A 14,994-nucleotide genomic window follows, 5' to 3' on the forward strand; every position below is an offset into this window, starting at 1 on the left:
TTATTGATCTCCAGTTTACTCAAGGAGATCAATGAGATTAAGATGCATACCATCTTTTTATTCCTTCTCATATGTTTTAATAAACCACACCCTACTCAAACTGATTGTTATGAAAGTAAAAATCCTCATGGATGGACACCTTCCAGAATTTTCCCATCTTTAAGCCAGGACAGCATTGAAATAGGGCTTTTTTTGTGGGGGGTGGGGGGTGCTGTGCAAGGTGGCTTTTGGGGATCTTGGTTCCCCAACCAGGGATTGAATCTGGGCCACTGCAGTGAACGCACTAAGTCCTAACCACTGGACTGCCAGGGAATGCCTGAAAATGGGGCTTCTAGGTAGACCATAATAGCTCCTGATTTCTTTTATATTTTTTATTTTCAGGGGTGTGTATCCCACAAAAATTTGGTAGAGTTTAATTTGCCTGTGATACCTTTGGCAGTAACAACCGAAGCTGCTTTCACTCTCATTTCCAGACCGACGGCCTCCTGTGTCCTGCGGCCACAGGCAATGGCAGCAGCCCTCTGTAAGGGCAAGACAGTGAGACTTGGGCTCTGCCTCAGGCGGCCCTGGACCCTGCGCCCTCTGTGGGTCTCAGGGTTATCTGCTCACCCCTCTGCTAGCCTCCACTGCCTTCCCCGCTGGTTTTCTTTGCTTATGCCAAGGTGGCAAGGGAAAAGGGAACCCAGCCCTTCCCAAACAGGCTACAGGCGGTGTGCAGCAGCTACTCTGAGGCTTGTAGGGCAGAGCAGTCTGCATTTGGAAATGTTTTATTGCTCTAAGTTGAAAAGTTTAATCATTTTACTTCAAAGCTGAGACCCTGTTGAGAAAACTCCACCAACATTGATGACTGTGGCCTTCTCATTGAAGTTTCCTTCCAACTTTAGAATGCCAAAGCAGGACCCTCTATTCCTTAATTCTGCTGTGTTATGAAATCCTGTATTTCTTCAGAAGTATTTTATTTTGTTTAAAGTCAAAAGGCCAGAGTGACTCAGTGTTACATGAACTGGGTGTTTTTGTAGAATAAGCAGTACATTTAACACCTAACAAGGCTGGGCTAATTAAAATTACACTGCCTGTCTCTAGTAATCATCAGGAAAGGATATTATATTTCTTATTTTATTCCTAAGGGTTTTTTTTTTTTTATTTTAACTATTGTGTTCCTGCCAAATTTGGTGAGCATGACACAGCCCAGCACATCCCTGAAGCACACATTTTTGGATAGAGATCTACGTAGCTACACAGGGGCGGATGTGGTGGGAGGTCTACTGGTCCAGGGCCCACCTAGGGGCTCCTCCCACTATACAACCCCAGCTACCATCTGAGGATGGAAAAGCCACTTGTAGCACCTAATTGTCTTGACAGTCAAGTATCAATTTAAACATCACCTACAGACAGGTCTCTTAAGGGGCTTGCCCTCCTCATTGCCCATTCCCTTACCCTGTTTTCATTTCTCTCAGATAGTTCCATCTGAAATGATATTTTAATTCTGTATTTTTGCACACCTTGCATAGTGGAATATAAACTCCAGAAGCAAGAACAGCAGCTGTAAAAAAATAAAAGAACAGCCTCCACCTCATCCCTACTGTATTCTTAGCATCCAGGAGTGGTGTGTCACTAGGAGACACCTGACAAACATTTACTGAGGGCAGGGATAGCTTGCTTATCAAACAGCTTCTGGCAGCCTGTCCTAAAAGTTGGGTCTCTCCAGTAGCCCTCTGCAACTTCCCTTTTTTGTCTTAGATGTTCCAAAGGGCTCCTGACGACAGGGCTCCTGACGACAGGTCTCCTATAAGATGCGCATTCCTCTCTCCCAGGCCAGCTCCTGCCCAAAGTACCCAGAAAACCACAGCCTTTTTGCCCTCAAAAAAGATAGCTCCTTCCTACAAGAGCTGAGCAGGTTTTAAAATTATTTTTCATGCCAGGCCTTAGGCCAAAACTCTTCATCAAATCAGGCATTTTCCAGCTGGCCTAGCACAGAAAGTCCTTCCCCCCTAGGGCTGCAATCCATTGTCAGTAGATTTCCTGAGTAAAACCTTGCTCCCTCTATAAATATTTAGCAGGAACCTAAAATATTAATGTTCTCCCACGTACTCCAGGGAGAAAGCAAATTACCAGAGCCTCAGATTGTCTCCGGATGACAGTCTTCTCAATAACGACCCACAAGCAGGTTCAGTGGCCCCCCCGGTTCCCCTTTCTGGTTCACTGGCCTTCTCTGCCGTATCAAACATCTTGTGCCTCTGTTAAGAGGAGGCTCCCTCCGGTAGCGGATGAGCCCCTGGCCCGTCATTCAAGAGGAGGGAATCCTTTTCATCAATTTCTTTGATCATTAATAGCTCACGGCTTCTCCTGCGGCAGGATGGTGCTGCCTTACCAGCACATTCCTGGAGGCCAAGGTGAGGGGCACAGGTACCCCAGGTGGTCTGTCTCTATCCTCCTGGTCTCCTGACCCCCTTGGAGTCTTCCCTGGGCTTGGAAATGCAGGGTCCAGCAGAATGCTAAGGAGGCAGGGCTGGTGGGCCAAGAGGTGGCTCCCCCACTCCCCTGGTGAGGGGAGCAGGAGGCAGGCAGCCTTGAGACTCAGAGATGAGAAGGTAGGCTTGTGTGCCTGATTATGCTGGCTGGAGCCACACTGAGGCAGACGCTTACTGACCATCAGTGCCCCCAGAGCTTACCTGGCAAGAATTCAGGCTCTAGTCTCGATCTCTGTGGCTAGCCGGCCAGGCCCAGGAATGCAGGGAAACACTGAAATCTGGAAGGGGCTGAGGGCGGGGTCACTGCTTCCAGCCCTTGGCCACCCTTGAATCGTCCTCTCGAAAGAACTGCTGCTCTACTCTCGAGCCTCAGCGTGGCCTCTGCTCCTTGCTGGACCTTCACTTGGCGTTTACTCATCTCTCCTCTTTCCTGTCCCTTCTCCCTTCTTTTCCTCCAGTCCCCAGCCTTTGCTTGCTTCTGCAAACCACCTCCTGCCCTAAGTGTTGTTACAAAGTTTACCAATACACTGACAGAGCTGGTTTCTAGTGATTTTGGCCTCAACCCGGCAGGCAGCATGCAGCCAGAGGACCTGGAAACCCCTCCTTACAGAACTGCATGGGCCCAGCTTCTCACATGCCTTGTGCTGTAAGTTGAACTTGCAGTTGGCAACTAGCCGGTTCCAAAGCTCCTATTTATTCTTGAAGCTGCCTTGTTTCTATTTTGATTCTGCTAATCCAAACTGCAGTTTGGTGTTTCCACGGAAACAATCCAGTGATTGTTTGGCTTGCCAAGATGAACTGCGGGGGAGAGAACCAAATGACGTAAAACATTTTTAGTTTCTCAAATATCAATGTCTCCCCAAGATGTCTTTGGTCCCAAGTTTTATTAAAATAAATGTTCTAGGCGAATAAAAAAAAATCTAGGCTCCTGTTATTCCTCCAGCTCAATCCCTAGAGACTGGCTCCCCAAACCTCTGCTCTGCGCAGATGAGCACGCTTCTGCCTGCCGCCCTGAGGCACATGACAGAGGCAGGGAGGTGTCCCTTGGGCACCTTGGGGAGCCAGGGGGGCAGAGACAAGAGAAGGTGTCACCGGGGAAATGACCATGTGGCCATCCCAGCTACTCTGGGAGTGGCATGCCAGAGGCTCAGGGCTCACCTGCTTTACCCAACAGCTATTTCTCCAGAGAGGAAAAGCTCCTCTTTTAAGGAGTCCAGGCTGGATTAGTTCTTTGGTAAATCTGAATTTCCACACAAAGGCTTTGCTAAACTAGAGGTATACTTGTCTATCCAGCCAGGAGAATCTAAAGCCTCCCTTCTGCCCCACCCCTAAGCCAGGCTCAGCCCTCATTCACAAGTGCCACAGTCTATGCTGCAGGCAGGAAAAAAGTCCTCTCATTTCAGTCTTATAGGGTTAGCACCGGCGCTCTGCTCCCAGCAGCCACCCCCTCTGCAAAGCCTCTCCAGGGAGAACTAAGTGCTGAGAAACAGCTCTGTGAGAACTAGAGCTTTTAGCCCTGAGGGTTCAGCACTATCAGGGAAGCGTGAGCCACTCGTGAGGGTCCTGCCAAGCCTCCCGTGCCGGTCCTGGACCTGCTGCAGTTCCCAGAAACTGTGAAGGTCACCTCTGGGCAGGTATCTGGTGAGGGATGCCCACGGCTGGTTGGAGGTGAAGGTTTTAAAAAACAACTCTAATTTCTTCTTTCTGCAGAAGTGATTCAGGTCCACTGCAGATAAACTGAAAAACAGACAAAAAAGACTAAAACCCTTCTTGTCCTCCTCGGTAACAATGTCACAAACTTGGGATCAACTTCATTAAAAAAATTTTTTTGTAAATTTTGGAATAAATTCAGATTTACAGGAAAGGTACAAAGATAGTAAGTTCAAATATATCCTTCACTTAGCTTCTCTTAAAGTTAACATCTTGCATAACGTGGTGTACGTGTCAAAACTAAGAAACTAACATAAACATATTAAGAACTAAACTTGAGCTTGTATTTGATCCATTTTTCCATGAATGTCCCCTTTCCATTCCAGGATGCAATCTAGGACACTTCACTGCATTTAGTTGTGTCTCCTTAGTGTCTAATACTGTGTGACAGATTTTGAGTTTTTTCCTTGTTTTCCTGACACTGACAATCTAGGGTACTGGCCAGGCATCCTGGAGAATACCCCCCAATCTGGGTTGAAAATGAAGCTCCCATCTCGTTGCATCCTGTCAGGTGTGGGTAATGGGCACAGGACAGCATGGGTGGGATGGACCTTCATCACTTGGTTAAGTGGTGTCTGCCAGGCTTGTCCATGTCTCTACTCTCTTCCCCAGCTCTCTCCCTTGAAAAGTGAGTTACTAAGTCCAGCTCACTCTCCGGGGGTAGTGATGGGCAGAGACCGGGGAGGATGGGGATTACGCCTCACCTCCTCTGTGGGAGAGGATCCACATCAATACATATTATTTGGAACTCACTGTTGGGAGACCTGGTGTTCTGAATAGCAAGTCGCCTGACATGTCTCCATCCAGACAGCCCCTTCTCCCGAGTGTGGCAGCCAAGAGGCTGTAGGCATTTCTTCTCACATGCTCCTGTCCCTCCAGCTCAGGGGCTAAAAAGTGAATCCCAACTCCACCATCTGCGAGTGTTTATTATCCACTGCAGGGACTGTCAGGGGGCTGTCAGGAGCCTCTGGTTAGTCACTCTGCCCTTCACCTGGCAGTGGAGACCTGTTACTTTAAGTGGCCGGAGGCTAGTTCTCAGGGTCAGGCAGGTGCACCACTAAGAACTAGGTGCAAAGTCTCCACCTCTGGGACCCAGATGAATCTCTGGACCTGTGGTGGTGATGGGGTGTTGCCAGCCCTGCAGCCTGCCTCATGCTGGGTCACTAGCCTAAAATACGGCCTCGTGGGGGTCATCAGCCCCCAGGCCTTCCTCCCCAGCTCTTTGAGTTTTATGTCTTAACAAACAGTTCTATACCAGCCTTGTCACCCCCATTCTCCCCTATGAGCCAAGGAGGTAGGCAGTTCCCTGATACTCAGTTTCTGGGAGATATCATACCTTGCTCAACAGTTTATTAGGTTTCCTGAAAACATCATGGTTTTGAGAGATGGGTCCAAATAATCCCTGATGGTGTCCTTTCTTTCAAGCGGTGGGGCTGGAGCCAGCCCTGCTGAGCTTCTGCTGCCATGCTGACCTCAGAGGGCAGTGGCTCAGCCCCTCCCTGCCCCTGGCCATCTTATCCCAGCACAGTCATTGTCATGGGAACCACCTGTGGCCTCCCGGGGGTCCAGTCCTGGAATGGGATGGATGAGGTTCAGGTATGAAGTGAATGAGCAGGACCTGTGCTCACCCCTTCCTTTCCCCCTTCAGCTGAGGGCCCAGATGTCTGATGTGGGTGTATGGTGGGCTGTCCTCACAGGAATATCCTGCCAGAGGGTACCAGGGATGCTGCCAGCTCCCTGGACACAAGTAGGAGGCCTCTGATCTGGGCAGGGGCAAGGATGGAGGGACTGAGGGTCTGGCCATGAGGAGGGCATGATGCCCGTGCAGGGGACAGGCAGCCGTGTGTGTGGCGTGTGCAAATGTGGCAGAGGGCCTGGGGCCAAGGTCCCTCTTGAGGCCAGTTCCTCCACTGAGCGGGCCTGGGATGGGCTGGTCCCAGGGGATCACAAAGCCCACACTGCTTGTGGAACCTGTACGTTTTCAGGGGCCCATAGAAAAAAACATCAAGAGACACAGCAGAGGCCCACGACCTGCCTTGGGTACTGTGTATATTGAACAGCAATCCAAAAAACAGTCAAGATGTTAGAAAAAAAAAAGTGAAAAAAGAAACATTTTAAAGCAACAGAGTTAAAAAACAAAAGAACAACCACCAAAAAACTGGGCTGTCAGCTGAAAAAGGTACACCACTAGAAATTAAAAAGTCATGGTAATTCAGATTCTGCTAAGCCTTTGAAGTGGCCCCTGATGATTGTGACTAACCTGCACAGACATCCTAACATCAGTCTCCTACCATAAAGAATCAAAGCTGAAGTCAACTGTCCTTACTCAATTTGGTATTTAAAAGAGGTCATCAAATTGTAGTCCTCTTCCAAGTCCAGAACAGTCTCCACGATATTGTGGTCATCGAAAGCCTGCTTGAGGCTGCCAGAGTCTGCGTCCGGGGCCTTCTGAGGGCTCTCGTCCACCAGCAGGGCCCAGGCTTCCTCCTTGAAAGGCGAATCTTCACAGTGGCCACACACACGGTTCAACTCGTTTTCAAATTCTAGCTTACCAGCCAATTCTTCAATAGTTCGGATGCTTGTATGGTCTTAAAAATAAAAACATTCAGCATTAGAAGTCCAGTGGGAGAATTCTGAAGATGTTGTGGGCAGAAGTTAAAAACTACAAGTGGGCGGCCATCTCCTGGGAGCGGGCAAAGCCGGTGTTCCGGACCCGGGGCTGGCAGGCTGTCACACTGTAATGTGGGCTTGGCACCCCCTTTCCAGTGCAGGTATTTACTGAGTCCCAGATACCTACTGGTCTCCAAGCAGGCTATAAGTGGGAGGATACAGAGATGCCTGTGCTTATTCTGGCTCTTGGGGAACTATTCCCTGACCTGAGGACACAAGACACTGTGTGGGGTCTTTTGAATAAGTAAAATGCTGCCTATTGGGATTTCCCTGACGGTCCAGTGGTTAAAACTTCATAACCTCCACTGCACGGGGTGTGGGTTCGATCCCTGGTCGGAGAACTAAGATCTAACCTGGTCAGGTGGCACTGGTGATAAAGAACCCCCCTGCTAATGTGGGAGAGATAAGACATGTGGATTGGATCCCTGGGTCAGGAATATCCCCTGGAGGAGAGCATGGCAATCCACTCCAGTATCCTTGTCTGGAGAAACCCATGGAGAGAGGGGCCTGGCAGGCTATAGTATGTGGGGTGGCAAAGAGTTGGACATGGGCAGAGACTGAGCACAGTACATAGCACAGAGTGCCATGCACCACAGCCAAAAAAGCAGGAAAATGCTTCCTGTAGATGGCAGGGGCCATGGAAGGAGGTAAGCAGAGGCAGTGATAACTTCCGTTCACCTACTGGGACCATGGGAGGAGATTCAGGTCACTAAAGCAAAGGCACGGATCTTGCTTTGTGACCCAGGGCACATACCACCCCTCACCAGACCTCCTCCTTTGCTGCCCCATAACCCCGTGACCCTTCAGGGCCAACAGCTTTGGGCTGCTCCCAAGGCTATGTATCTCTTAATTAGGAGCTGTCTGGTCACTGTGCATTGTGTAAAAATAGGGCGCATGAAGTTCACACATAGAACATACAGATGTGTGTGTAGCAAAAGTGTCTACGCCAGGATATACCACCCTGCGTTAACAGTGGTTGCCTTTGTGGTGGATGGCAGAATTAAAGGGGAGCTTTGGGCTTCTAACTTTTCTTTTAATCTTGTGTTACCACCACCCACCCGAGCTAGACTACTCCCCCTCTCTTCATCTCTGCCTATGTCCTGTTTCCTTCACAAATAAACTCATCCAACAGCGGCTGCGGTCCTTGGCTTCCGAGGATTCACTCTAACTGTACGTTTATGAAATGACTTGATGGATGTGACTCCTCCAGGCTATCAGTTCCATGAAGACACTCTGCATGGAGCCTGCTGTGAACCAAACAAATCTACCAAGCCAATGGAAGAGATGTATTTTTTATAAGACACTTGCTGACTCGGGGGCCTGGGTGAAGGATCTATCCTTTCAGAGAGAGGATGGGGCAGCCCTCTGAACTCACCAATCATATCAAGCAGATCCTTTGTGACCTCTTGGCTGGAACCGAGTGGGATGCTTGGGTCAACTTTCAAATCCTTCTCTGTATCATTCCTGCAGCCCCCGGGGAGAAAAGAAAAAGGCAGAGGATTAGATAGATCCTCTTTCAAGAAAGTATCGGAGGTGAACTCAGTGTTAGATAATCTTAAAGACAAACACTAGTCCTTTAAATTGTCATTTATGTTGTGATTCGAAAACTGGGAACCACTAAGTCAGTGAAGTTGACTAAAAGCATTCTAATGCCCATTAATGTCTGTAAATAAGAGCACAGATAAAAGTAATACTGAAACAATTAAATGGCTTCTTCAATCTCTCCTTACAGGGCAGCCAAGATGGTAGGACCTGGAAATTTCAGCCCACATGGTCCTCCTTGCTAAGAGATGATGCAAAAATAAATTTTAATTAAGCCTTTAAAAGGTACCTAAGACCAGGCAGTTTGCAACCACCTGGGAGAAGACAAGGTCTAGGGAAGACATAGCGCCCCCAGTGAGTGAAGTGAAGTCGCTCAGTGGTGCCCAACTCTGCGACCCCATGGACAGTAGCTTACCAGGATCCTCTGTCCATGGGATTTTCCAGGCAAGAATACGGGTTGCCATTTCCTTCTTCAGTAGAGCCCCCAAGGGGAGGGAAAACGAGTGTTATGGACCCAGCTTAGAATTTTCAACAATTCCACCCCCCCATAGGAAATCCCCCTAATTGTAGCTGTTAAACCCATGAGATTGGAATCACCTTAGACTGTCTTTTCTCCAGTTCTCCCCATCTCCTGTTGCTCGCCAAAACTGTCTTTCGGGTGCCAAAATGGAGGAACGCATCAGGATGTTTTCCTTGCTGCTCAGAGGTTTTCTTTTGGGGCAGAGCGCCTGGGGCTTTGCATTCACGGGGGCATGGTTTGGTGCAAAGGCCACATTCTCGTTCTCCGGAGCGCCACGGACGGGAGAGAATGGAGCCGCAGAGGAGCAGGCTACCAGCGGGTGCCTCCGGCAGAGGAGCCGGTGCACGGGGAGGGGGAAGGCGAGTGGGGCGGCGTCCAGCTCCACCCGCGGGCGGCCCGAGCACTCCTGGGAATGGCTGACTCCTTCAAAGGCCCGGTCGATGGCTGCAGTCAGCTCCTTTCTGCATCTCCTCAGTTTCTCAGACATCTTCCCTACAAGCGACCTTTATTATGTAATACACTGGAAATGCACAGAACAATGTGAGAAAAGCGGTACAGATAAGGTTGTAAACCGCCCACGATGGGGTATTTGTCACAATTTCCTTAAGTTTGAGCCACGCCACAGGTCAGAGGGCCGAGAAACCCACTCTCGGGGAGATTTTCTCCTCGTGCGAACAGCTGCGTCTGCACTTCTCCACCGGGGAGGGAGGAACCAGTGATCGATCGAGCCCGGCCCTCCTCCCCGCCTCCTGGCCACCCCCACTCCGCTCTCAGGCCCCACCCCGCGGCCGCCCAGGGCGGAGACCCATGGCTGCGTCCTCACCCATCAGCCAGAACCGTTGGGTCGTCTTGCGCTCTCATCAGCTGATCGCGCGTGTAGGCGCCGGACAAGCCCAACCCCCACGGCTCGGGTTAAAGGTCAGACAAGGGACGCATGGATGGCCTCGTGTTTTTGAACCCACGCAGCGTGACGGGGAAGCAGAGGGCCCACGCACGCACGCAGGGGACAGCGACAATGGCCCGGGGGGAAAGGGTGGGGCAATCAGACCAGGGGCAGGGATCTCACTTCTAACCAAAGTCCCCAGCAGAACAGGAGCCCTTTCCAAGCCCAGGAAAGTTTCTATTCTGACGCCAACACGGAGAGAAACGGCTGCAGGAGACCCAGCAGTGTCCTGTCCTGATATTTAAGTGGGATCTAATAGAAGTGTCACACGATATCCAACTGTCTCAATTCATCAAGGATGCCGGGGAACATAACAGAACTGCTAGGTTCCACAGGAGACTGAAGGTAGGGAAACTCCAACGCCAAATATCATTAGGGAGAAGGAAGCTGGAAATTCCAAGGTGACTAGGGAAACAGAAAGGGGCATCAGTGGCTACTTTTTTAGGGTATTATAAACCCATCTCAGTGCACAGCAAGGGAAAAGGGGACGACATCAAGTTTACTTGAGGTTGATTTACTGTGGGTAGACTACTGGGAGGACCAGTAACCAGCACCAGAATCCGAAATCCAGGAGGGCAGGGCAGCCTGTGGCAGGTCTTCACGGCAGCCCCAAACGCAATGACAGTGTGTTCCTCTCCACTCAATTGGTCAGACATTCTCCACTGTGTGCTCCCCACCGCCAACCCCAACTCTGCAGCTCTACCCGTTTTACAGAAAATTTTTACCACCTGTATAAAAAAAAAATAATTCAGCCTCTTGACATAACCCTTCTGAGCAAACAGGGTCTTTTTTTTTTTTTCTTCTGCTCATAAAAGCAGGAAATTTCCTCATCTGGTTTTTAGACGGAACACTAGCAGTCTTCAGTGTCAAAGGTGTTCTCCTGGGGGATGGCACTGGTGCTGCGGTGCAGGGTCACTGGGGCAGATCAGTTGGTGTCCATGCTGTAAGTCTCGTCATCCCCCGTGCCCTGCTGTGAGCTGCTTGGTCTTGCACCTCCATCAGAAGATCCAGGAAAACTGAGTGAAGGTGTCTTATGAAACTCATCGTCTCGACGCTGATAAAACAGCACGTAAGCTGCTTTTGTCTAAAACACAAGAGGCACGACGTCCGTTCACAGGTTGGAACAATCACCCATTCCCCCCCCAAGCTTTGCTCTCTGTTCAAAACACACCACCCTCAGGGATCCGCCGTCTTGCCCTGTGTGCATCCACACACTGAAGTGATGGTGAAAACCGTACCACCTGAGGCTGGCTCATGCTGACCGTGCCCAGGGAGTGGCGAAAGGTAGCAGCCCTGTGACAGGCTCAGGAGAGTCAAGCGTCTCATTTAGGAAGGGTCCCGGAAGGAATGGTAGTCCATTCTTTCTCTACCGCACTTAGCTCCCACTGTCCCAGCAGGATGACTCAATAACCAACTAGCCTGGGAGACTCTTCCCAGCTCTAATCCCTAAAGGTAAGAGTGGGAACCAGGTATTGGGGCCTACTCACCACTATCTGATCCTCACAGGCTAGGGACACATTGCTATCATCAAAGTAATACCACTTCCCATTCAGTTTGTTCTTCGCGTACGCAGTGTCTGCCAAAGCAACAGAATATGCTAGTTGGTCATCAAGAGAGGTAATCTGGCTAGCTCAGTAGGCTGGCACTCAACAACTCCGAAACATGACACATAGCAAGAGTCTGAAATTAAAGGTAATTTACAGCTTGTGTCCTAACAACCGAAAGAGAACTCATCCTTAAAAAAAAATAAGCTCTTCTCTTCTCAAAAAGGCTCTAAAAGGGTAAAAATGGAGCTGCTGGGGACTCAGACTTTAAACTGTAATCTTGGGGAAAACAGCTATGAGCACTAATTCAGAGTTGGGGGACCCATAAAAGGAGCTGATACATTTTAAGATTTAAGCAAAACAATAGTTGTCAAAAACATGCCAAGTCAAACACCCCCACTATGTCCAGGAATGGCTGTCTACTATTGTTTCTCACTGCCTCTGGAGCCTGTGGGGTAATCCCAGTGAGACACACACTGGGGGCTTGGGTTGGCAGAGTTGGGATATGAACAAGAAAACTTAAATTTATCTGTCTTTGAAACTCTGAGTCAAGAATCTGTGGCTCAGTAACAATTCCTCACACCAGTCCAAGTATTTTCCAGAGTGAGCACTTCCAGTTTTGATTTTACACTTTCCGAGCAAGATATGTTTACAACAGCAGTCCCGGCAGTGATACCCGATTCGCTCCACTCAGACTCTCAGAAACGACTGACTCTGACGGAGATCTGGTTTCTGGTCTCGACCTGCTGTGTGGCTCTGGCAAGCTGTTTAACCATTCTTCACTGCAGTGCTTACTGCACCAAGCGGTGGTGAAGGGCACAGGAAAAAGTGACAGAGAAGGTGCCAAGGGCCTGTCCCTGCTGTCCATGCTTGGCAGAACAGTAACAATGAGGGCTCTCAATCATGGTGTTCCAACTGTGGACCCAATGTGGGTCTGCACACAACCAGCCTAACCTGGATAAGGAAACTGAAGCATATGGAATCGAAGTAACCTGCCCAAGCAGTACATTTGTACGCTAAAAGAGTTAAAAATGAATACATGTGTCCAATATGCATGAATACAGATATCAAAATTAATTTGCAGAGAAAAAAAAGTTAGAGACGAATAAGTGCTATAGGATGTGGTATGATCACAGGTATTGCAAATAGCCGCTCTAGAAGAGTCCCAATTTTTAGACAGGCACAATTTTTCTTTCCCACCCGTCCTACAGCTAGTTGGTAGGTGACCAAGTTACAGCCAATGAGACGTATGTAGAGGAGTTGAGGGGGATTTCTGGGCAGTCTGCTTAAAAGGAAAGGTCATGCCCTTTTTCCCCCTTCTTCCGATGGCCTGGAATGTAGACCTGAGGGCTGGAGAATGAGCAGCCGTCCAAAGGCAGGAGGCGATATGGTAAGAATAGAGAGGCAGGAGAACAGACTTGGGAAAAGCGTACCAGTACAGAAGAGAAGGCTGGGGTTTGGGGCAGGTCATAATCCACTATGAGGGTAAATGGAACTGACACCTCCCATGGTGTCACCTCTTGGGGTCCTGACACTGGGGGTAGTGGCAGGTGTCATGGTGCGGACGCAACAGAGGAGACACGAGGAGACCCAGCTCCTCACTTCAACATCACTAACCTTTCCATAAACAAGTAACAAAATAGACAAGTAAAAGTATAAATGCAAAAGTAAACCTACACATTACAGAAATTTTGGAAAATAAAGTAGAACAAAGTAAAAAAAAAATAATAATAAAACGAACATTTTGGTCTCTTTCTAGGCTGTCCCCTCTCCTATCACAATTTGTCTTTTGTTTCAATGTACATAGTTGTGATACTACTTTCTATAATGATGCAATTTTGTGTAGCTGTTTTCCCTGAGCACATCATGGGCATTTCCCCATGGTATTAATAATTTTATTTCGCAATGGCTGTGTGCTCTTCCATCAAGCAGATGGACAGTAGTACCAGCTGCGAATCACCAATGCTGTCACTAATTTTCCACTAGTGAAGTGAAGTGACTCAGTTGTGTCCGACTCTTTGCGACCCCATGGACTGTAGCCTACCAGGAGCCTCTATCCATGGAATTTTCTAGGCAAGAGTACTGGAGTGGGTTGCCATTTCCTTCTCCAGGGGCTCTTCTCGACCCAGGGAGCAAACCTAGGTCTCCCACATTGTGGGCAGAAGCTTTACCGTCTGAGCCACCAGTATAAATAGGTAAATATCTTTGTACATGAAGCTTTTCCCCAAAGTCAAGTAATTTCAGTAGGATAGATTTACTGGAAGTGGATTACTGGATCAAAGGATATGAACCACCACCCTGCCAAAACAAATGAGGGGCAGCCTGCAACTTGAGGCCTGCAGAGCTGTTAAGTCCTTAGGGCAGTGGCTGGCACACAGGGAAAAGCTGGTGACAGATGAGTGGCCAAGGGCATTTCAACATCTCAGAGGGAAGCAGATGCCAGTACTCACAGTGGCCAACCCCCATGGCTCCATAGTGATTGGACACGGCGATGAGGTCGTACACATACGGCCTCGCTGACGGGTCACAGACAAACTCCGACATGTTCAGACCTCTAAGCACAGAAAACAAAAAGAACCCTTCAATACCTTAAACTGAGAGAAAGAGGTCGGAGCGATCTAGCCACCCCTTTCATGCAACAGGCTAGAACACAGGAAGCCCTCAGAGACTAACTGCAGAAGGAACGGATCAAGAGTCCAGACAGAAGGCGCCCTGGGGTCTTGCTCTGACCACTGACATGTTAGGCTGGAGAAGGGAAGCCTCCTGGGGAACTCCAGCCTCTGACAAGATGGCAAGGGCGGGCTCTGGGCACAGACATGAGGGCTGTTGCAACTTTGTAGAAATGGCTATTACTGTCAGAATCACAGAGCCATAAAAATGTAAGCTAAATACCCAAACAGGCCCCTCAAAGCATTTTTTCCCCTAATGTTTTATTTCTAAAATTTTAAATATACAGAAAAAAAAGAATTTGACAACACCTCTACTTGACCTACTACCATCTATGTCCTCCCACTGATATGTCTACACTGCACCTATCTACCTGTACACCAGCCCCTGAAAAGAGCATTTTTAAATCTGCATGTTATGGGGAACTCCCACCTTGTTGAGTGACTGTGTCACTTACATTCTGTACCCTGGGACCTGAGAAGCCCCAAGTAGACAGCCAGTCCCAGCCCCTGCCCCAAGGACAGGACTGCAGTGGATCTGCACCACCAAGGGCGGCCCCCAACAACCCAATTCTCCCCAGCAGATTACCCTCTGGTTCCTTGTGCCCCTGCATTACTGCGGTGCAGCATGTTCGTGTGCTGTCCTACTGAGTCTGGGCTCCCGGGGACCAGTATAAATAGGTAAATATCTTTGTACATGAAGCTTTTCCCCAAAGTCAAGTAATTTCAGTAGGATAGATTTACTGGAAGTGGATTACTGGATCAAAGGATATGAACCACCACCCTGCCAAAACAAATGAGGGGCAGCCTGCAACTTGAGGCCTGCAGGTAAAAAGACCAGGTTAGTCAAGCTGCACAGGGACTCAGGAGGGGACGTGGTTCTATCGGAGAGACTTTTCCCCACACAGGGAGGAGAAGTGAGCCTAAA

General features: G+C 49.1%; 2 protein-coding genes across 7 annotated transcripts in view; both read right to left on the reverse strand.

Annotated features, from left to right (window-relative positions):
• Positions 1–53: 53 nt before the first annotated feature.
• On the reverse strand, positions 54–10,050 carry C22H3orf62 (chromosome 22 C3orf62 homolog). Of its 4 annotated transcripts, XM_043441925.1 has the most exons (5): positions 8,991–10,050; positions 8,227–8,315; positions 6,508–6,769; positions 4,096–4,208; positions 54–3,269 (listed from the first exon to the last, which is right to left on the reverse strand). In XM_043441925.1, the coding sequence occupies exons 1-5, from the start codon at positions 9,398–9,400 to the stop codon at positions 3,202–3,204; spliced, it is 942 nt and encodes a 313-aa protein (XP_043297860.1). In that variant the 5' UTR covers positions 9,401–10,050; the 3' UTR covers positions 54–3,201. The 4 variants fall into 4 exon arrangements, with proteins under 4 accessions (XP_043297860.1, XP_043297861.1, XP_043297859.1 ...); XM_043441926.1 differs by lacking the exon at positions 4,096–4,208 and having other exon boundaries at positions 55–3,269; XM_043441924.1 differs by lacking the exon at positions 54–3,269 and having other exon boundaries at positions 3,344–4,208.
• Positions 10,051–10,354: 304 nt separating this feature from the next.
• Positions 10,355–14,994, reverse strand: part of USP4 (ubiquitin specific peptidase 4) — a 40,526-nt gene continuing 35,886 nt past the window's right edge. For 2 of the 3 annotated variants that reach the window (XM_043441917.1, XM_043441916.1), the window contains 3 exons: positions 13,851–13,954; positions 11,344–11,432; positions 10,355–10,940 (listed from right to left, as the gene is read on the reverse strand). In XM_043441917.1, coding sequence (XP_043297852.1) covers positions 10,782–10,940; positions 11,344–11,432; positions 13,851–13,954 — 352 coding nt within the window. In that variant the 3' untranslated portion in view covers positions 10,355–10,781. The remainder of the gene's footprint in view (positions 10,941–11,343; positions 11,433–13,850; positions 13,955–14,994) is intronic. The other variant, XM_043441918.1, reaches the window with a different exon arrangement.

This window comes from Cervus canadensis, chromosome 22 (assembly GCF_019320065.1).
Source record: "Cervus canadensis isolate Bull #8, Minnesota chromosome 22, ASM1932006v1, whole genome shotgun sequence".
Classification (NCBI taxonomy): domain Eukaryota; kingdom Metazoa; phylum Chordata; class Mammalia; order Artiodactyla; family Cervidae; genus Cervus; species Cervus canadensis.